Source organism: Liolophura sinensis, chromosome 3 (assembly GCF_032854445.1).
Source record: "Liolophura sinensis isolate JHLJ2023 chromosome 3, CUHK_Ljap_v2, whole genome shotgun sequence".
NCBI classification, from domain to species: Eukaryota; Metazoa; Mollusca; class Polyplacophora; order Chitonida; family Chitonidae; genus Liolophura; species Liolophura sinensis.
In genome coordinates this window covers 21375816-21399890 of record NC_088297.1, presented here as the reverse complement: position 1 = coordinate 21399890, position 24075 = coordinate 21375816, and the positions used below count along the sequence as shown (strand labels likewise).

Below are 24075 nucleotides of genomic sequence, written 5' to 3'. Positions count from 1 at the left end.
GTATATGACATTATGGTATAGTGTATATGACATTATGGTATAGTGTATATGACATTATAGTATAGTGTATATGACATTATAGTCTAGTGTATATGACATTATAGTCTAGTGTATATGACATTATAGTATAGTGTATATGACATTATGGTATAGTGCATTTTTTTTAGGATGCATTCCCTTTTTTTTAGGATGCATTCCCTTTTTCAGGCTAACTAGCAATGTATTTGATGAACTGCTTCACCCAGCAGTCTCTCCAAGCCTCATGAGATTTGTCTGTCATTCGCTGTGCCATGAAGGGCATATCTTGAGGTGTTTTTGTCGTCATAGTTTCCAGGATTTCTTTTATCAAATTGTGATGATGACAACATTAGACTTGATTGAAACAATATCTCATGTATATGATTGAAACAATATCCCATGTATATGATTGAACCATATTTCTTTTATATGATTGAAACCATTTCTCTTGTATATGATTGAAACCATATCTCTTGTATATGATTGAAACCATATCTCTTGTATTGATTGAAACCATATCTTGTATATGATTGAAACCATATCTCTTGTATATGATTGAACCATATTTCTTGTATATGATTTAAACCATATCTTTTGTATATTATACATGCACTTTTAGTATTGTTTCCCTGCAATATTGCGTGAAACACCCTTAAAATAAAGAAATAAATAAATTGCCGCAATATTCTTCACCATTTCAGGCCCTTTTATCGCACAGAACAGTTAATTATCACTCGGTTTAATGAAAGTGTGTTCAAGAAAGACAACTTGTATCCGTCAGCTGGTTACTTGAACTACTCAACTATCTTTGAGAAGGATTTCTTCAAGCGGGTGAGAAAATGATTAGTGTACAATTCATGCTCCAAAATGTTTTTCTGGATACTTGTAATATTGTGTTCAAGTTTATAGTGTGTAACCCCACATCAAGTACGAAAACCATCAATATCCGTGAAAGGATTTGCATGCAATATCTAAAGGATACATACTCTTTATATATGAGTTACTTTCCATCCTGTATGAGTTACTTCCCTTCCTGAATGAGTCTTGTCTCTTCCTGTATGAGTTACTTCCTGTCCTGTATAACTTACTTCCCTTCCTGTATGAGTTACGTCCCTTCCTGAATGAGTTATAAGTTATTTCATTTCCTGTATGAGTCACTTCCCTTCCTATATGAGTCTCGTCTATTCTTGTGTGAGTTACGTCCCTTCCTGTATGAGTTACTTCCCTTTTCCTTTAGGTGATGGCTCTCCAGACAGCAGCAGAGCAGATGGAAGTTCCCTACGACAATGGCACGATCACACTGAAGGACATTTGTTTTGCACCTCTGGCACCGGCGAACACGAACTGCACAATTCAGAGTGTTTTTCAGTACTTCCAGAATGATCCAAATCTTGTGGACAAGACGGCAGATTACGGGCCATATGACTTTTACACGGCAGACTACCTTGACCATCTTCATTTTTGTTTCAAGTGAGGTTGCGTGGTGTTTTTGGTGACAATATATTTAGAATACATCTTCTATTCAAGAAATTGCAGTTTCAGCTTTGGTAATTTAAAGAGCTTTTTAGTGCTGTTTTTAGAGTGTCATGGAATTTCTTTTTTTTTTGAACTATGTAGATGCACAGCAGCATAAACTGATATTTAAACTGAACTGCCATTTTATATAAAAATTTGAAAAAAGCTTTATATGCAAGGGTAATTCAGTTTTTGAATATTTCTTGACAAATGGAAGGCAGAAGGCCTTTGAATTTGAGGCATTCTATCACACTCTCATGTCTGACACACTCCTGAAACAAAGTCTAGGGGTGCTAACACAACACCCTTGACAAAATCAAAAGCCTGGGCAGAATGAATTGAGGTGTGCATATCACACTTATATTGATTTGATTGGTGTGTTATGACATACTTAAGAATATCTAACTTGGTGGGAAGAAACCGGGTAGAGCCCGGTCTTTGGAAGGTTTGTGATAATACCACACCTGCTCAAAAACAAAGATTGGGACCTGGGAAGGTTCTTTAATCCATTATAAAACTTTTGACCTTGAACTTGACATTGAACTTGACCTTTATTGAAGGAATTATAATGCCCATTAATCTAAAATTCACTTCGTTCTGCCCTCATCAGTTTAGTGTAATACTGGAGGAGATGTAGTTTCAGCAACTTGACAACCCACAGGTGGCCTCCCCGGGCTGTTTTATCTTATCTTATTGTAATGCTGGCAGCTGTTATATAAGTGAAATATTCTGTTGTATAAGTGAAATATTCTGTTATATAAGTGAAATATTCTGTTATATAAGTGAAATATTCTGTTGTATAAGTGAAATATTCTGTTATATAAGTGAAATATTCTGTTATATAAGTGAAATATTCTGGCGTAAAACAGCAATGAGATAAATAAATCGATAAGCACGATAAGGCTCACGCATTAAAAATGGGACCGCTTCGTTGGCTGATTGGCTAGAGCATCCGCCTCGAAGTCGGGATACCCCGGATCAAAGCTGGTTCAGGTGATCCCGAAGGCTGTAATAATGGTGCGTGTTGCTGCCACGCTGGGTACTCAGCACTGAGAAAACAGGAAACACGGCTGGTTAGCCCGATGTCAGTGGAAATGCGATTGGGGGGGGGGGGCTATAGCGGAAAATGCACAAATCCAGTCCAATTTTTGCTCTGTTCTTTAAAATGGCCCAATTAATCACAAAATGTCAGAGCAATCTGTGGATGTGCTACCATTCAAAATGGGTAATCAAGTATTCGTAAAAATTAGAATGCGACCTCATGTGAACAAAATGGAAACTACAGATAGGAGTATGCCATTTTCTGAATAGTAATAATTTGAGCTATTCTTGGTGAATAAATAAAACTTGATTTGAGTTAGAGGATATGGATTTTTTTCCAGAATAATTGGATGTAATTTTTTTAAACACAAATCCAAAAGTCCTAATTGTTGTTGTTGTTGTTGCAGTGCTCCAGCCTCTGTAGCGGACACTACAGCCCTCCACCTGCCCTGCCTGGGAACTTTTGGGGGTCCAGTCAGCCCCTGGGTAGTGCTGGGCGGCTTCAATGGTAAGCATACATGTACCCATTGCAGTCCTATCATAACTCTTCTAAAATGTCGGACACTCTAGAATATCCCCACCCCAACACCCAAATATTTAAACTACTGTGAAGGCTTTTGAAGGGGGAGGCTGATTGTGAATTAAATGAAGAAAGTATCAAGCGACAATCGTTACAAATCTGTAAATTCCAAAACTGTCTCAAATCATGACCCTGTCTAGCTAATGGCTGCTTCACGGATTGTCAAATTGTAATTCTTACTGAAGCTTGGTGTAAGGTTTTATGGAGTCCTTGTGTAGTTCTGGCTGGTGTGAGAGGTGAGCAAACCCCTTGTGGCCTTAATTCTAACTGAATCTTGGTGTAAGGTTTTATAAAGGCCTTGTATAGGTCTGGATGGTATCAGAGGTGAGCAAAGCCCTTGTGCCCTAATTCTGATTGAAGCTTGGTATAAGGTTTTGTACAGCTTTTGTGTAGTTGTGGCTGGTTTCAGAGGTGGGCAAACCCCTTGTGCCCTAATTCTGATTGAAGCTTGGTATAAGGTTTTGTACAGCCCCTGTGTAGTTTTGGCTGGTATCAGAGGTGAACAAAGCCCTTGTGCCCTAATTCTGATTGAAGCTTGGTATAAGGTTTTGTACAGCTTTTGTGTAGTTTTGGCTTGTATCAGAGGTGAGCAAAGCCCTTGTGCCGTAATTCTGATTGAAGCTTGGTATAAGGTTTTGTACAGCTTTTGTGTAGTTTTGGCTTGGGTCAGAGGTGAGCAATCCTTTGTTTTGCTTGGCTGACACCAGATGACAACTTTTTATACCCATCCTTAGTGAATTAGGGTAGGAGTTGGGGGTGGGGGGGGTGTATACTGGAATTACCCTGTCTGTCCATCTGTCTGACTGTAAACATGATTTTATCCATACATCTTCTCCCAAACTGTTGCGCCGATTTGGATGAAGTGTACCACACAGCACACCTGTTGTCTCAACTTGTGCTTCATAAGTACTGCAATACAGGACTTTGTGTAACAGTGCTTTGCCATGTATTGATACTTTATTTATTCAACTCTTCCAATTTAATGACCATGAAACTCATATACCATGAAAGCATATATCTTCCTAATCATGTAATGTTCAGTTCTTAAGTTTAATTACAGTTGGTTAATAATTTTTAAAAATTACTCCCGTTCACGTACTTAGTGCGGTGATGGATTTTTTCCTATTTGTGGAGATGTCGGGGTGGGTGTGGGGGTGGGTGTGGGGGTTTCGGACATTTAGACTCTAGTGGGGTTGTTGTAACTTTGATGAGCAGCACTCTGTTAAACAGGCATTGTTGTTGTTTTTGCTGAGATCAGTTGTGATACTTGTGAACCTTCATCATGGCCTTTTTGATGTTACATTTTTAACTGCACATATCATTTTTTCCTGATTTTCTTTTGGCATAGATACAAACTATTACAATTCGTCTGCATTTGTCATCACCTTCATTGTGAACAATCACTTGGACCCAGAACTGAACAAACCAGCGGAGGCCTGGGAGAAAGCGTTCATTGAGCTGATCAGAACATACAATGACACAGACCAGATGATTATATCGTACTCCACAGAGGTATCACTTCCTTACATTAGGCCAAACCAGTTTAAATTTTTGATTTGTTTACTTATTTGATTTGTGTTTTACGTTATACACAGGAATATTTCACTTATACGATGCTGGCCAGCATTATGGTGGGGAGGAGACCGGCCAGAGCTTGGCAAAAACCCCAAGACATCTGCAGGTTGGTGGCAGACCTTCCCAAGTTCAGACTGAGAGGAAGCCAGCATTAGCTGGACTTAAACTCACAGCTACCACATTGGTGAGAGGCTTCTGGGCCATTGAATCACGCTAACCTCCTTGGACGCAGAGGCCTCCCAATTTCTGGTGTATGGACAGATTGAATTTTTCTTCTTTTGTCTCTAGAGGGTATGAAAATAAAAATATTTATTGGTGTTTTTACGCCATGCTCAGGAATATTCCACTTATTTGAGTATGCGGCGGCGGCCAGAATTATGGTGGGAGAAGGCTGAGCAGAGCGTAAGTGAAACCCACGACCGTCTGCAGGTTTTGCTGGAAAACCTTCCCTAGTGAGGTAACCATCATGAGCTGGACTTGAACTTAGAGCAACCGCATTGGTGAGAGGCTCCTATGTCATTGTGCTGCGCTAGCATGCTAATCCCATAGCCACGGAGGCTCCAACTTATAAGAGTATCCTCTGTCTGTATGATTGTAACAAGGGCATATCAGTTGTTTTTTTTTTTTTTTTGTCCTTAGCGCTCTATCGAGGACGAGATAAACCGTGAGAGTGAGTCGGACGTGGTAACGATCATCGTAAGCTACATGATCATGTTAATCTATGTCTCCGTGGCACTCGGCCAGATGAACTCCTTTGAACGAATTCTGGTGAGTCCATGTGTCTATCTGAAAATCCAGCAGCTGTCACTCTGTGCTGTGATACATTTTTAGCTCGCCAATACGAAGTAAGGAGAGGTATTGTCAGAAGGGGATCAGTAGCTGTCGTTGGTGATGTCGGTGTCCAGGGGGCTTTTTCTCGAATGGAAATATCATGTGGCAGTATATATTGACCAATGAAAACCAAGTACCACTCTGTGAAGTATAACAAGGTTGAATACTCCATTATGCACTAATCAATCAGTCAGTCAGTCAGTCAGTCAATATTTCATTGTTATAGCATGATCACATGATCATTATAGATTTGAGGGTTCGTCAGACATCTGTCAGTCAGTCAATCAATCAATCCATATTTCATTGTTATAGCATGATCACGTGATCATTAGAGATTTGAGGGTTCGTCAGACATCTGGAGTTGAGGTCTGGAGTTGGGTTCAACCGCTGTCTATAAGTGATCAAATGCAGTTATACATGTAGAGAAAACTTTCACCTCTTTTTCTAGGCATTTTATGCTTTTTCATGTATCATGCTTAAAGTAATACTTTTGGTGCTGTACCTAAATTTTTCTGGCAAAAAAAATAGTCAGAGTTCACAAATAACTCTTTAGTGGCCCTAAAAGGTGGAAGAACAAATTGGAATCAAGCATGTGTCTGTTGAAAAATGCTAACCTTGAAGAGTGAGTGAGTGAGTGCTTGGGGTTTAACGTCGCTAACCTTGAAGAGGTGAAATACAATATATGTGTATGATGGTTTACTAATTTCAGGTTGACTTCAAGGGAACTCTCAGCCTGGGAGGAGTGATCATTGTTTTCCTCTCCGTTCTTGGATCTCTAGGATTCTTCAGCTACATTGGACAGCCTGCCACTCTGATCATCATTGAAGTTGTGCCTTTCCTCGTGCTCGCTGTCGGGGTGGATAACATATTTATTTTGGTGCAAACCTATCAGGTGAGCGGAGACAATTTTTATGTACTGTTTTACAATCCCAAAAGCCACATCTGACTTCAGCCAAAATTTATGTATAACTTGTTATACATAAATAAATTTATTTATAAATTGTGACTATTCACAATGCTTAGATTTTCTACTGGATGGTTAAATCTTCACCTTTTTATCTCAAAGAAGAAAACATAAAAGTGATGCCAAATCAGAATATATCCACCTTGAAGACAACATCTATATAGTGGTCAAACTTTTAATTACTGATCGTCAAAAATTGGCAGCAAAATCGTATTTCAAATTTTGATTCAAATGTGAAGTGGCTTTGTGGAATAGTTCCCTGTTCTAAGTGTATAATATCAAAGAAGTCAAAGCATCACTAGAAAATTGTTACACAAGGTGTGAATCTGTGTCAAGATGTCAGGAGGATCAAAAGTTTGTGTAACCTTGACTTCAGTATTAGTATGATATATTTCTTTCTGTTGTTTAGTCTTTGGTTTTTGTGTGCTTTTTTTTAGGTTTACTCTGGACACACTGCTTTCCTTGAGCGATACAACTGACTGCCATACACGAAACTATACATAGGAAATATGTACTTTAAGCCTTAAGGCCTTACCACGTACGGCCATATACGAAGCAAGCATGAGTTGTATTTGAACTCACAGTGACCATATGGGTGAGAGACTCTTGAGTCTTTGCACATATGAAAGTATTCTGTATGCATGAGCTATGGTATAGATAGCTATAATTTTTTGGGTGATTCTGTTGGTAGAGAGATGTGAGATTACCCAGTGAGACACGAGAAGAGCAGATTGGAAGGATCCTGGGAAAAGTTGGGCCAAGCATGATGCTCACAAGTTTGTCGGAATCTATCGCCTTTTTCTTAGGTGTGTATGGAATATTTTTTTGGTGCTTGTTTTGTTAATGGTACAGGGACAACGTTTTCTATGCCAGTCACTTTGTGGCATTATGGTTGGGCGCTTTCTCTCCTCCAATCTGTCTCTATGCAACCATATATTTTTTGGCATTACCACTATATGTAGAGAAACCTGCACCTGGTCGTGGGTCTTCCCAGGACTCTACCCAGTTTCCTCCCACCGCCCAAATAAATAGATAAATATATCTACAGAACCACTTCACTTTATAGAGTTGCAAAATTTGTTGGATTTTTGCCAAAGTTAAAGGCTATGGATAGCAAGTTACATGACATTTGAAAAAGTTGTGCCCCATTTTTGTGATATATTGGCTTTTTATGGCTTGTATATACCTTTATAACTTAAAAGTTTGACCAAAATACTTTATATTTCAACACTAATAATCGGAAGGCATTGTCTGTTTAGCTCTGCAAAGATAAATACATCCTGATGTGCCCAGAACTCTTGCTGTTATAGGTGGCTTGACCAACATGCCGGCGGTGAAGATTTTCTCTCTGTATGCTGCCATGGCTGTCCTCATCGACTTCCTGCTTCAGATCTCTTGTTTTGTTGCTCTCATGACCTTGGATGCTAAGCGACAAGAGGTCAGTAAAGGTCAAATGCTAAATCACAATAAATCACACCATTGACCAATGAGATCGGAGTCTGGAATCCACCATTGACCAGGCTGGAATCCATCTCTTGCTCGTTAAGCTGTACCTGTCAGTCAGGAAGTTTACCAGGTTCCTGTGTAATGCATTAAACATCCACTAAATAACTCTATAGACCAAGTGGTTCAGTGGCAGAATAGTTTATTATCTCTGCATAAAAATGCTTGTGCAGTGCATTGAACCTCAATCAAATAGATAAATAAAAGAAATGGAGCAGTGGCAGAACAATTTATTGTCTGTGGTTAAAATTCTTGAGTGCTGCGTAAAACATCAACCAAATAAATAAAAAATCGCAGTTGACAAGTTTCATGAGCAGGGCAGTAAACATCAATCAGAATACTGTTAAATAAATGTATCAATTGTAGGGTCATTCTCGGGTAAAAGTGCTGCGTAACTAGTAAGCTGGGACTTCCAAGTTCACACTTTTTGGGCGTTAAAGGAAAAATTAGTAAAACTGTATCATGTGACTTGTGAAGAGTATTAGGCAGTCTTTTGTTGAGATTAATTTACCAGTCACTTGTCTCATCGTGTACCAAAGGCACAGTTCACACCTCTTTCCTTGAGGAAGAAGCTTACAACATTCAGCTCCTCAAATTTCTTCATCGATCATCTACTTAATATACTTTTTTGTGAAACTTTCATCATACGCCCCTGTTAAAATAAATGTGGTGTAAAATAGTTGCCCAACATTTTTGAGAGGTCACATGATGCAGTAGTACTTTCTTCAAAACTAAAAATAAAATTCCTCTACTGATTTGTTAAGCAAGAGTCCAGAGATTGCCAAATTATCAAAGTATAATTGTACACTGTATAATGTACATTGTATATGTAACATGATGCTAGCCACCACTGTATAATGTACATTGTATATGTAACATAATGCTAGCCGACACTGTATAATGTACATTGTATATGTAATATAATGCTAGCCATCACTGTATAATGTACATTGTATATGTAGCATGATGCTAGCCACTACTGTGTAATGTACATTGTATATGTAACATGATGCTAGCCGACACTGTGTAATGTACATTGTATATGTAACATACTAGCCACCACTGTGTAATGTACATTGTATATGTAACATGATGCTAGCCACCACTGTGTAATGTACATTTTATATGTAATATAATGCTAGCCAACACTGTATAATGTACATTGTATATGTAACATGATGCTAGCCACTACTGTGTAATGTACATTGTATATGTAATATAATGCTAGCCGACACTGTATAATGTACATTGTATATGTAACATACTAGCCACCACTGTGTAATGTGCATTGTATATGTAACATAATGCTAGCCGACACTGTATAATGTACATTGTATATGTAACATGATGCTAGCCGACACTGTGTAATGTACATTGCATACGTAACATGATGCTACCCACCACTGTATAATGTACATTGTATATGTAACATACTAGCCACCACTGTGTAATGTACATTGTATATGTAATATAATGCTAGCTGACACTGTGTAATGTACATTGTATATGTAACATAATGCTAGCCATCACTGTATAATGTACATTGTTTATGTAACATGATGCTAGCCACCACTGTGTAATGTACATTGTATATGTAACATGATGCTAGCCGACACTGTGTAATGTACATTGTATATGTAACATAATGCTAGCCGACACTGTATAATGTATATTGTATATGTAACATGATGCTAGTCACCACTGTGTAATGTACATTGTATATGTAATATAATGCTAGCCGACACTGTATAATGTACATTGTATATGTAACATAATGCTAGCCATCACTGTATAATGTACATTGTTTATGTAACATGATGCTAGCCACCACTGTGTAATGTACATTGTATATGTAACATGATGCTAGCCGACACTGTGTAATGTACATTGTATATGTAACATGATGCTAGCCGACACTGTATAATGTATATTGTATATGTAACATGATGCTAGTCACCACTGTGTAATGTACATTGTATATGTAATGTAATGCTAGCCACCAATGTAGAAGTGAAATATTCTTGACTATGGCAAGATAAATAAACATGTATATATACATGGTTGTAAATTTTACTAGCATGTTTTGTGATTGGCTGTTCCAGTCCAAGCGCATAGACGTGGGATGTTGCCTCAAACTGCCGAAGGTGCAGCCTATGAAAAATGAAGACGGCTGCATGTACTACGTTGTGAAGAATTACTACGCCGACTTCCTCATGCTGAATTGGGTTCGACCAATCGTGGTAGGTGTAGATTTCACCGTGAGATTGCAGAGTCGAGTGTTTCTTGACAGGGAGATTTATGTAGTGTGCTTGTTTAGACTAAATTTTAATATGGCTGAGCAATCTTGTAAATGTTATACTCTTATAGGCCTGCTCTGAATTACCTCCCTTGTTACACAGAATCTACTAAGATGTAACGTGAGATGAGTGTTTAAGGCATGAAACTACATTAAAAGTGAGACCTTGCCTATTAAAGCGTGCAGTGTGTAGGTTATTTGTCACAACAGTGACACATACTTTCTTGGCAACAGAATGAAAACAAAAATAAAAGTGTGATATCAGCCTTTGAGTGACGCAGAAATGTTGAGAGATCTTATATGAAGTTGGTGTTTTTCAGTGTAGGAAGAAGGTATATACATGATGGCGTTTGCTGAAGCTGTATGAGGGCCAGGATTTTTAGATTTTCTCCAGGTGGATTAAAAACTTGGGTAGCGTTTATCCATGGGCTTGCGTTCCAAATAAAATTACAAAATTAAAATTTGTCTTAAAGTTAGGTCTTCAACCAGCATTTGCCCCTTTAACTCTGAAACTTTCCGTCAGCCATTTTCTGAGGTCCTACCTGTTAACTACGTCTTCCCCAGGAAAAACGCCCCTTTAAATGGAAGAGTGACCTCAAGGGAGGTAATTTGGTGTGGCCTTATGCTTTCAGATTTTTCCAGTCTGTAATATATGTTCTATAAATTAAGAAAATTTTTAAGTCTTTAATGATCAAGAATAATTTTTTTTTTGTGGTATACTACATGGTCAACTTAGGCTGAAGGCTGTAGTCATATTTGTCAGTATGTCTGTTCATTCATTGATGAAAAACCTGGAGTTGGTTTTGTCCAGTTTCGTGTTTAAGAAAACTCCAAAATGTGCACATTGTTCATTTCAGATGTTTGTGTTTGTGGGCTGGTTCTGCGTGTGTGTGGCCGTGGTGAACAAGATCGAAATTGGTCTGGATCAGAAACTCTCCATGCCTCAGGTAAACCCTTCATCTTTCCATAAGTAAACCCTTCATCTTTCCATAAGTAAACCCTTCATCTTTCCATAAGTAAACCCTTCATCTTTCCATAAGTAAGATGAAGTCATTCAAGGACTCACATATACTGAACTATTTTACCTCTTGTTTGAAGGACTAGTGTGTGCTGAACTATTTTCTCTTTCTTTTTTTTTATCAACTTGCATGTGCTGAACTGTTTTTTTTTCTCTCGTTTGAAGGCCCCCTATATGTGCTGAACTGTTTTTTCTCTTTGTTTGAAGGCCCCCTGTATGTGCTGAACTGTTTTTTCCTCTCCTTTGAAGGCCCCCTATATGTGCTGAACTGTCTTTCTCCCTGTTTGAAGGACTCATATGTGCTGAACTGTTTTCCTCCCTGTTTGAAAGACTTGTATGTGCTGAACTGTTTTTCTCTCTGTTTGAAGGACTCGTATGTGCTGAACTGTTTTTCTCCCTGTTTGAAGGACTGCTATTTGCTGAACTGTTTTTCTCCCTGTTTGAAGGACTGCTATTTGCTGAACTGTTTTTCTCCCTGTTTGAAGGACTTGTATGTGTTGAACTGTTTTCCTCCCTGTTTGAAGGACTCTTGTGTTGAACTGTTTTTCTCCCTGTTTGAAGGACTCATATGTGCTGAACTGTTTTCCTCCCTGTTTGAAAGACTTGTATGTGCTGAACTGTTTTTCTCTCTGTTTGAAGGACTCGTATGTGCTGAACTGTTTTTCTCCCTGTTTGAAGGACTGCTATTTGCTGAACTGTTTTTCTCCCTGTTTGAAGGACTGCTATTTGCTGAACTGTTTTTCTCCCTGTTTGAAGGACTTGTATGTGTTGAACTGTTTTCCTCCCTGTTTGAAGGACTCATGTGTTGAACTGTTTTTCTCCCTGTTTGAAGGACTCGTATGTGCTGGACTACTTCAACAGCCTGAATGAATACCTGTCAGTTGGGCCGCCTGTCTACTTTGTGGTGGAGGAAGGTCATGATTACACTACGGCTAACGGACAGAACGCCATCTGCGGTGGGAATGGGTGCCCCGAGAAATCCCTGCTGGGACAGGTGTACAGGGCATCAAGGAGGGCAAATGAGTGAGTAGGGGAAGGAGGGATACAGAAAAATCATTGATTTATTTGAGGATTCAGAAATTTTGTTATGCTTGGCTAAAAAATTAGACTAAAAGTTCAAACATGACTAATTTACTCATTTTCCACTGATTCTAAGTGTTCAGCTCATCTGAAGAAGTTGTTTTAAGGTTTCTTGGAAGCTAGGATGGTAGGTTACTAGAGAAATATTTCAACACCAAAACTAACTTTTTATGCTAACTTATTTGGCATATTTGCCTCCTAAAACACATTTTGGCATTTCAATTTTCAGACAAAATGTTGTAGTTCTTCTCCTAGAAGTTTCCTCTGTGGATTTTTTTTACTTCCGTACTATATAATGTTTATTTATTTATTTGATTGGTGTTTTACGCCATACTCAAGAATATTTCACTCGTACGACGGCAGCCAGCATTATGGTTGGAGGAAACTGGGCAGAGCCTGGGGGAAACCCACGACCATCCGCAGGTTGCTGGAAGACCTTCCCACGTACGCCCGGAGAGGAAGCCAGCATGAGCTGGACTTGAACCCACAGCGACTGCTTACTATATAATAAATCACACACTAAGATTAAGACGTGTAAATTATGAGATCAGATTTAGTAAAAGAAAGGAAAACTCTAGACCATCTGTATTTATGCATCCATGAAGTAGTCCAGTTTAAAAAGCTTACCTTTTTATTTTCGTGATGTTGTATGACAGAAATATGACAGTTCAGAGAATGCAAAATCACGCACATTGAGAAAATCGAAAAAAGCTGCCATGTTAAAACAAGACATGGGTTATATCTATAACCCGAGAAGCCAGTTGTTTTTGGCCTACCGACGTCGCTCGGAACCCGGTTGTGCCTTTGAGCCATATCCTTGTGTTTCAGGTTTCTTTAACCTGGAGCATCCCATGGCTTTGTAAAAATTCCAGATTAAAAGTTGATTAATAGGGTTATCCAACACATCAGAACAAAATGGCTGTGACCATATAGGTTTGTTTTTATCCCTGTTTCGAAATAATTAATGTTACATAATTTGTTATCTTTTCTTTTAAAATGTGCATGTATTGACTATGGACGTGTTTTCTTACTAGGTTACTAGTAGGCAACATTCTGTTGTTGAACATGGGTAGAGTGTCTGCCTCAAAGTCGGGAGACAACCCGGATTACAAAGACTTAAAAAATGGTACTTGCTGCTGCCTCACTTTGCACTCAGCACTGGGAGGTTAGGGCAAGGAAACATGAGTGGTTGACCTGGTGTCAGTATAATGTGACTGGGTAGGGTGTCATGTCTGGTGTCTTCAGCATGATGCTTTAGTTGCAGCAGTACTTTAGTGGCAATGGCTCGCCCTGCCACAAGAAGACAATATATGTACGCATACCTAATGACTCATACATGTACATGCATACATACGTGTACATACATACATACATGTACATGCATACATACATACATACATGTACATACATACATGCATGTACATACATACATACATACATACATACATGTACATACATACATACATGTACATACATATATACATACATGTACATGCATACATACATACATACATGTACATACATACATACATACATACATACATGTACATACATACATACATACATACATACATACATACATACATACATGTACATACATACATACATGTACATACATGTACATGCATACATACATACATGTATATGCATACACACATACATGTACATGCATATATACATACATACTTGTACATACATACATACATACATACATTCTGTTCTTGTTGTTAAAGTAAACAAAATTCGTCATCTCCTGTTGATTTCAGAACCTTCATTGCTCATCCTCCCAGTAGCTGGCTTGACGACTACTTTGATTGGCTTGATTCTGACCCGCCATGTTGTCGATACCGATACGATAATGGCACTGCACAAAACAAGAAAGAGTTCTGTAATGCTACTGGTGAGTTACATTGGTTGCTAGTTCAACAAGGGAAGATCTTGTTAGTATAAATTTGAGTGGTGTTTTAAGCCGTGCTCAAGAGCGTTTCACTTATATGACGGCGGGCACCATCTGCAGGTTGCTGACAGACCTTGCTGACAGACCTTTCCACATATGACCGCAGAGGAAGAGTATTTCACTTATGTGATGGAGGTCAGCATTGTGATGGGAGGCAACCCATGACCAGCCAGAGACCAGCATTAGCTAGGCTTGAACTTACAGCGACCACAATGGTGAAAGGCTCCTGGGTTGTTGTCCTGCTTTAGCAAACTAACCACTAGGCCACAGAGGCCCCTTGTCATTAGTATTACAGTTTCATACATTTGCTTGCAATTTGAGATTCGTGAATATCCTAAATAACCTAAAGTTTCGTTCACAGAAGTGCATTTTTAGAGGCAAATAAATGTCACAAAATATTATTTTTGGTGCTGAAACTTAAAATTTTCCAGCAGAATATCATCCCGTGTTCAAAGCAAACCTTATAACACCTTTCAATAGAACTCATAAGAATCAGGAAAAATGAGTAATATAAGTAATAAGTAAATATATAAATGCACTTGTTATCTTTTTCATTGTGTTTACAGTGGTGAATGAGACATGCTATACATGTGACATCAAGTTCATGGCAAATTACAGCAGCCGGCCAATCCCCTCCGAGTTCATGGAGTTCATACCCTGGTATCTTAGCGACAACCCTGAAGAGATCTGCACTAAAGGGTAACAGCCTTTGTGATTGGTTTATATTTGTAAATACAATGGATATTATGCAATGCAAATTTACATTCACAAATCAAATTTTGGTAAAGTGGAAATTAAAAATATTTTATTGTATTCACTAGTACAATTTTTTATTTATCTATTTGATTTGAGTTTAACGATGTACTCGGTACATTGTAACAATTTTTTAGGCTATGTCTGTAAATGAAAATTGCTTGTATTTTGGGCTAAATCTTTATTATATATACATATACCTAATATGGTATAATTTCCTGTAAATTTGTTATATGTAGTTTTTTCATCATAATTTTTTTATGGAACTACCTCAACTGAACTGAGTCTGACTTTTTTTTCAGTGGCCATGCAGCGTATGGTTCTGCAGTACAGCTACTTAACAACAAGAAGAACATAAGGGGTAAATTTTAATCTAAAATTGAAATGTTAATGACTGTAAATCTTCAACCTTTTCAGCCACTAAAAGCACTTTTTTCAGTGGAATTTCTTCATATGTTTTCTTATGAAAATGACGCTAAAAATGATTTGTTTGTGTCATTAAAGATGCAAGCTTAATAAAACTATGCAAATTGTTTCTCTAACAGTTCTTGCAGAATGTTTCAAAACACTAGTTGTAGAGGCAGTTGAAAAGGTTAAAGAGTTAGGGCAGTTTCAGTTTAGCCATGTACGAATCACCTTTGTATGGATAGACTACACTAAGAAGGAAAGGAATATAACTCGTCCTTTTTGATTTTCCCATGAAAGATTCTTCGTTCAAAGACCACATTTTAACCATATTAACATGAATTGAAATTCAAGCAAGATATGATATGGATACATTGTTTAATATTTTTAGGTCATTTTCTTTGAAATGGTTTTAGTTTTGAATAGATTTTTCACCATATTCAGTTATTCTGAATGAGCTGTTGCATTGCAAAGTTATAAAATTTAGAACTGGTTATAGACCTTAAACAAAACACAAAATCTACCTGGAAGAGTTTTTTCTTGAAAATTTTTTTCATTCATTTTGTATTTCATTTAGAAGTCGTCAGCTATGATTGGTTGCAATTCGTAAAATGTTTGTTCAGTGGGTTTTCAACCATGATTTGCTGTATTTAAAGCCAGGAGTTTACAAATTGTACCGCTGTTCATGTGATAAAAAGAAATGTGTGGATTTTATCCGGTAATATTTGGCTTTTATGTATGTGTACAGCTACCTACTTCATGACATACCACACGATTCTGAAGACAAATGAGGACTATATCAGGGCGCTGAAGTACGCCCGGGAGATGGGTGACAACATTACCAAAACCCTGCATGACCTTGGAGGAAGTTCAAATATACGAGTTTTCCCGTACAGGTATGAAAGCTAGTGTTGACATAAACTGTCATATTGTCTCGTTAGATATTTTTATCCCAGATGACACCAGCGGGCTTGTGCAGTGGCTTGTGCAATGTTATGTCGCCACCTAGGAAAGGAATGTGAGTCTTACAGAACCCAATACCAAGTCTGATCCAGTGTAGTTATCTGTGGTTTAGTCCTACTGCTCGCTGAATTATTATAAGAACTGACTATTCACGACTTCCTTGTTGTCTGTCTGGCTGTCAGTCCACTAAGACAGTGCAGTCTTTACATTTTGTTAAAGACCGCTTCGGAGAACGTGGGATCAAGCCTGGATCAGGTCATACCAAAGACTTTAAAAATGGTTCTTACTGTTGTCTCGCACTAGGAAAAATGACTGGTTGGCCCAGTGCCTGTATAATGTGACTGGGTGGGGTGTCATGTCTGGTGTCTTTGGCATGATACTTCAGTGCCAACAGCACTTTGGCAACATGGACTCACCCTGCCACATGAGGACACAGTATATGTACTGACACCAAATGACTCCTTGTCATCATATGACGTATATATTGTAAAGTATGATGTGAAACTCCTTTGTTAAGGATGAATTGTGATCTGAAAGGTTTAACTAGCTTTTGAAATGTTAAAGCTTGTTAATTTTGAATATATGGACACAATCACAGCCGTGCCCGTGTCATCTCCAAACTGTACACCCACCTCACAAAGTAAGCAGTGAATCGGCTCATATATAGCATCCCGTCATCTCCAAACTGTACACCCACCTCACAAAGTAAGCAGTGAATCGGCTCATATATAGCATGCAGTCGTCTCCAAACTGTACACCCACCTCACAAAGTAAGCAGTGAATCGGCTCATATATAGCATGCGGTCGTCTCCAAACTGTACACCCACCTCACAAAGTAAGCAGTGAATCGGCTCATACATAGCATGTGGTCGTCTCCAAACTGTACACCCACCTCACAAAGTAAGCAGTGAATCGGCTCATATATAGCATGCGGTCGTCTCCAAACTGTACACCCACCTCACAAAGTAAGCAGTGAATTGGCTCATATATAGCATGAGGACGTCTCCAAACTGTACACCCACCTCACAAAGTAAGCAGTGAATCGGCTCATATATAACATGCAGTCATCTCCAAACTGTACACCCACCTCACAAAGTAAGCAGTGAATCAGCTCATATATAGCATGCGGTCATCTCCAAACTGTACACCCACCTCACAAAGTAAGCAGTGAATTGGCTCATATATAGCATGAGGACGTCTCCAAACTGTACACCCACCTCACAAAGTAAGCAGTGAATCGGCTCATATATAGCATGGGGTCGTCTCCAAACTGTACACCCACCTCACAAAGTAAGCAGTGAATCGGCTCATATATAGCATGTGGTCGTCTCCAAACTGTACACCCACCTCACAAAGTAGGCAGTGAATCGGCTCATATATAGCATGTGGGCGTCTCCAAACTGTACACCCACCTCACAAAGTAAGCAGTGAATCGGCTCATATATAACATGTGGTCGTCTCCAAACTGTACACCCACCTCACAAAGTAGGCAGTGAATCGGCTCATATATAGCATGTGGGCGTCTCCAAACTGTACACCCACCTCACAAAGTAAGCAGTGAATCGGCTCATATATAGCATGTGGGCGTCTCCAAACTGTACACCCACCTCACAAAGTAAGCAGTGAATCGGCTCATATATAGCATGAGGACGTCTCCAAACTGTACACCCACCTCACAAAGTAGGCAGTGAATTGGCTCATATATAGCATGCAGTCATCTCCAAACTGTACACCCACCTCACAAAGTAGGCAGTGAATCGGCTCATATATAGCATGTGGGCGTCTCCAAACTGTACACCCACCTCACAAAGTAAGCAGTGAATCGGCTCATATATAACATGTGGTCGTCTCCAAACTGTACACCCACCTCACAAAGTAGGCAGTAAATCGGCTCATATATAGCATGTGGGCGTCTCCAAACTGTACACCCACCTCACAAAGTAAGCAGTGAATCGGCTCATATATAGCATGTGGGCGTCTCCAAACTGTACACCCACCTCACAAAGTAAGCAGTGAATCGGCTCATATATAGCATGAGGACGTCTCCAAACTGTACACCCACCTCACAAAGTAAGCAGTGAATTGGCTCATATATAGCATGAGGACGTCTCCAAACTGTACACCCACCTCACAAAGTAAGCAGTGAATCGGCTCATATATAGCATGGGGTCGTCTCCAAACTGTACACCCACCTCACAAAGTAAGCAGTGAATCGGCTCATATATAGCATGTGGTCGTCTCCAAACTGTACACCCACCTCACAAAGTAGGCAGTGAATCGGCTCATATATAGCATGTGGGCGTCTCCAAACTGTACACCCACCTCACAAAGTAAGCAGTGAATCGGCTCATATATAACATGTGGTCGTCTCCAAACTGTACACCCACCTCACAAAGTAGGCAGTGAATCGGCTCATATATAGCATGTGGGCGTCTCCAAACTGTACACCCACCTCACAAAGTAAGCAGTGAATCGGCTCATATATAGCATGTGGGCGTCTCCAAACTGTACACCCACCTCACAAAGTAAGCAGTGAATCGGCTCATATATAGCATGAGGACGTCTCCAAACTGTACACCCACCTCACAAAGTAGGCAGTGAATTGGCTCATATATAGCATGCAGTCATCTCCAAACTGTACACCCACCTCACAAAGTAGGCAGTGAATCGGCTCATATATAGCATGTGGGCGTCTCCAAACTGTACACCCACCTCACAAAGTAAGCAGTGAATCGGCTCATATATAACATGTGGTCGTCTCCAAACTGTACACCCACCTCACAAAGTAGGCAGTAAATCGGCTCATATATAGCATGCGGTCGTCTCCAAACTGTACACCCACCTCACAAAGTAAGCAGTGAATCGGCTCATATATAGCATGAGGACGTCTCCAAACTGTACACCCACCTCACAAAGTAAGCAGTGAATTGGCTCATATATAGCATGAGGACGTCTCCAAACTGTACACCCACCTCACAAAGTAGGCAGTGAATCAGCTCATATATAGCATTCGGTCATCTCCAAACTGTACACCCACCTCACAAAGTAGGCAGTGAATCGGCTCATATATAGCATGTGGTCGTCTCCAAACTGTACACCCACCTCACAAAGTAGGCAGTGAATTGGCTCATGTATAACATGTGGTCGTCTCCAAACTGTACACCCACCTCACAAAGTAAGCAGTGATTCGGCTTATATATAGCATGCGGTCACCTCCAAACTGTACACTCACCTCACAAAGTAAGCAGTGAATCGGCTCATACATAGCATGTGGTCATCTCCAAACTGTACACCCACCTCACAAAGTAGGCAGTGAATCGGCTCATATATAGCATGTGGTCGTCTCAAAACTGTACACCCACCTCACAAAGTAAGCAGTGAATCGGCTCCTATATAGCAAATATAGCATATATATATATTCTACATGAATCTCATCGTATCCCAGGTGGCCAACATTACCTTTAGCAAATAAAACAAGATTACTTTGTTATTTCGTTCCCCTTTTTTTTTTTCAGCATCTTCTACGTATTTTACGAGCAGTACCTGACAGTGGTTAGGGACACACAGTTTAACCTTGGCATTTGTTTGGCAGCCATCTTTGGCGTGACCTTCGTCTTCCTGGGCTTTGACTTCTTCTCCGCCATCTTTGTGGTCATTACCATAGCGATGATCCTGGCCAGCCTGCTGGGATTGATGTTTTTCTGGAATATCTCCCTCAACGCCGTTTCTCTGGTCAATTTAGTCATGGTAAGTTCTGACTGTAGTTTATGTGGTAAACTGAATGATGTACCACAAAGTTTGAAACCTCACCATGTACGTGTATACTAATAAATGTAATACTATACTAATAAATGTAATACTATACTAATAAATGTAATACTGTACTTATAAATGTAATGCTGTACTTATAAATGTAATGCTGTACTAATAAATGTAATAATGTACTTATAAATGCATATTTTTGGAGTAACATGAAGAATTATGCTTGAGGTCTGTGGTTAGAATAAATCTCTTGCTAGTTCAATTGTGGCTTTAAGTGTTGAGGTTTGTCAGTTAGCTGCTGGAAGGCGGTGGTTTATGCCAGACCCTCTGGATTTCACAGCCAGCATACCGGACCATCATCGCGTTCATGTATAAGTGTGTAATGCTTGAGTACTGCATTCAGCACAAATTAAATTATTAATTAAATGCAACATTAAATAGGGAACAGATCTAAATTCATTCAGATTAAAACATATGAAACAAAAGTCTGTCTTTGTTAATAGAGACAGTATCTTTCTTCCCACCACAATGGTACACACTGTGGTGTAAGTGAAATATTCTTGAGTACAGCATATAGCAGCAATCAATTAAATACAGACTTTATGTTTATGTGATTGCTATGCTGAAAATGTATACTAAAAGCCTTTTATGTATGGTAGTGATGAACCAGTGGCATTCCAGTAAGAAACGCAGGTAGTAATGTAAAATGTACGTTACAAAGCATTGGCACTCCTTCGTACTCCTTCATAAAAATGACAAAGTTCAGATGAAAGAGTGCGAAAAGTTATTCCTACAATTGGTGTTCAATAATTTTTCCGATTTTTCCTTAAGGGGAAAAAGACACTTGAAAATAATTTTTGTATGGTGGGTCTTTTGGACCACCTTTTGGTATTTATAGTCTTTGTTTAATAATGTCATAAATGAAGATGTAACACAGGTTTAATAAATATTTTTGTGCTAGAATATGTTCTTTTCGTCTAAGAATGTATTTAACCTCAGTTTGGATCATATCTATATCTTTAATATGTTAATAAATATTATCATAATTTGTTTCAATATAAGCAACAAATTTACATTCAAATAAATTTATTAGACAAGCGTCATTTAGAACATTATTATGCAACAACAATAAATACCAAAAGTTGGTGCCAAATACCCCTCATACAAAAATATTTTCAAATACCTGAAATTCTCCTGAAAAAAAAAATCCAACAAAATATTAAATATCATATTTACAAATAAGTTTTGATGCTCTTTCATCTGATTTTGGCATCGTTTTTATGTTTTCTTCTTCTTTAAAGACCATTTGCCCTTCTCCACCAATATGGTGCGCACATCCGTACTTCACACGTGGGAAAGTTTGTCACTAATTTGCTAAAGGTCAGTGGTTTTACCTCTGACATTCTGTTTCTTTTCAATCATAAAGTTGACCAGCAATGTACAGGTGAAAAATTCTTGAGTGTAGCAGTGAAGATACATAGTATATGTTCTAAATAAATATACATATTACATGAAATGACCCAGTAGCCTCTCACCAATGTGATGGCTCTGAGCTCCAGCTTATGCTGACTTCCTCCCTGGCTATACATTGGATGGCCAGTCAGCAACCTGCGGATGGTCGTGTGTTTACCCTGGGCTTTGCCTGGTTTTCTCCCATCATAATGCTGATCGCCAAGGTGTACGTGAAATATTCTTTAGTACGGCGTAAAACCCCAATGAAATAAATAAATATACAAATGATTAAACATGTGCTGATTATTGATATGGTTTTGTGCTTGTAGACTGTGGGAATATCCGTAGAGTTCTGCTCGCACATTATCCGAGCATTTGCTATCAGCATATCCGAGACACGAGTAGATCGTGCCAAAGACGCCCTGGTTCACATGGGGAGCTCTGTAAGTCTTTAGTTTGGGTTCATATCCCGGTATTGTAGATGTACGCTGTGAATGTCGATAATACTGATAATACTGTCGATGATAGCTGAAAGATGACCCGCAATATTCAAAATGTCAGCCTCAAGTATTACAAGGACAATGTTTGTGGTATTCAAACTTAAGCGTACAATATTTTAGCTCCAGTTTTGTCTGAATAATATGAAATCATTTGAAATATCAACATGTTTGTGTGGATAATATATGAAATGAGATGAATTATCAACAGTTTTGTCTGAATGATATAAAGTAACTGTTTTGTCTGAATAACATGAAATTTTTGTGAAGAGTTTTGTCTGAGTAATATGAAATCAGTTGAAATATCAACATGTTTTTGTGAATAATATATGAAATAAGATGAATTATCAACAGTTTTGTCTGAATGATATAAAGTAACAGTTTTGTCTGAATAACATGAAATTTTTGTGAAGAGTTTTGTCTGAGTAATATGAAATCAGTTGAAATATCAACATGTTTGTGTGAATAATATATGAAATAAGATGAACTATAAACAGGATTGTCTGAATGACATGAATTCTTTTTTCCTGGACTTTATGAAAAAAGATGAGATATCAACAGTTTTTTCCGAATTCGGAGCATTTAGTCGAGGGAAACCCTGTAGGAGACATCTAGCTTTGACATCAGAAATATAACTTTTAAATGAGAAGTTATACATCACTCAGTCAAATCATGAAGTATTCAGCATGAGACATTGATTGGAGTTAGTAAAATGTCGCGTAATTCAGTGTAAAAAATGTCCATTTTCTGGGGGTTCCAGTTTTGCACAGGAGTAATGTCAAGCTGTGAGGTACTATCAGCTGCAGTCTTGGGTATACTGTATTTCGTCTTCAGTTTATCACGTAAAAGGCACTTACAGAAGCACATAAAGGCTTTTAAATAATAGCTGTGATGCAAACACTGAACTTTGTCTCACAAGAAATTTAAACACTTTAAACAACAAAAAACTCGTTAGTGGTCTTGTGAGGTGGCTGAATCAAGCAAAATGAGTCCTCTGAAAAATGCTAAACTTCAGGTCAAATGACAGATGTGTTAATTAATTACAGTTTTCATCAATCTGTTTTTTGCTTTTTCCAGGTGTTTAGCGGCATCACCCTCACAAAGTTCTCAGGCATTGTTATCCTGGCTTTCTCGAAGTCACAGCTTTTCCAGGTGTTTTACTTCAGGATGTACCTGGGAATAGTTGTGTTTGGGGCTCTACATGGGCTGGTTTTCTTACCTGTCCTGCTTAGCTTCATAGGTAAGTTCTGATGTCCCATCAGGTGTTTTACTGTAGGATGTGCCTGGGCACTGTGGTGTTTGGGGCTCTACATGGGCTGGTTTTCTTACCTGTCCAGTTTAGATTCATACATGTAGGTGAGTTTTAATATCAGGTGTTTTACTGTCGGGTGTAGCTGGGTAATGTGGTGTTTGGGGCTCTACATGGGCTGGTTTTCTTACCTGCCCTGCTTAGCTTCACACATGTAGGGGAGTTTTAATATCAGGTGTTTTACTGTAGGATGTACCTGTACATTGTAGTGTTTGGAACTGTAAATGAGCTGAAACAGATTTTAAATAATTGCTTATGATAATGTGTAATTTAACTTCAGTCACAGCCATGACAGATTGGCAATGCGATATTCTTTTGCTTTCTTTTTTTATTGTTTTTAATCTTTCTCGTTTAATAGGCCCACCGATTAACAAAGCCAAGCTGTATGAGCATCAGCAAACGGGCATGCTGGGTAAAGACAATGAAGAGACCGTCACAGCGACCACCAGCACGGATCACCTGGTGGACGGCAATTGTGATCAGCCGCCGTCGTACACCGCCGTCAACACGTAATTGCACATTGTCCTCTGCTCGTTGGCAAAATGAAAGACTGGTA

General features: G+C 38.8%; 1 protein-coding gene across 1 annotated transcript in view; it reads left to right on the top strand.

Annotated features, from left to right (window-relative positions):
* The window catches only part of LOC135463462 (NPC intracellular cholesterol transporter 1-like), a 40869-nt gene extending 16794 nt beyond the window's left edge, over positions 1 to 24075 (top strand). Inside the window, exons 4-22 of the mRNA XM_064740721.1 lie at positions 718 to 849; positions 1256 to 1488; positions 2982 to 3082; positions 4503 to 4666; positions 5369 to 5497; positions 6270 to 6452; positions 7216 to 7330; positions 7835 to 7962; positions 10130 to 10267; positions 11181 to 11270; positions 12174 to 12364; positions 14188 to 14321; positions 14945 to 15077; positions 15434 to 15492; positions 16285 to 16432; positions 20015 to 20246; positions 22043 to 22156; positions 23288 to 23450; positions 23878 to 24075. Coding sequence (XP_064596791.1) covers positions 718 to 849; positions 1256 to 1488; positions 2982 to 3082; positions 4503 to 4666; positions 5369 to 5497; positions 6270 to 6452; positions 7216 to 7330; positions 7835 to 7962; positions 10130 to 10267; positions 11181 to 11270; positions 12174 to 12364; positions 14188 to 14321; positions 14945 to 15077; positions 15434 to 15492; positions 16285 to 16432; positions 20015 to 20246; positions 22043 to 22156; positions 23288 to 23450; positions 23878 to 24032 — 2742 coding nt within the window. The 3' untranslated portion in view covers positions 24033 to 24075. The remainder of the gene's footprint in view (positions 1 to 717; positions 850 to 1255; positions 1489 to 2981; positions 3083 to 4502; positions 4667 to 5368; positions 5498 to 6269; positions 6453 to 7215; positions 7331 to 7834; positions 7963 to 10129; positions 10268 to 11180; positions 11271 to 12173; positions 12365 to 14187; positions 14322 to 14944; positions 15078 to 15433; positions 15493 to 16284; positions 16433 to 20014; positions 20247 to 22042; positions 22157 to 23287; positions 23451 to 23877) is intronic.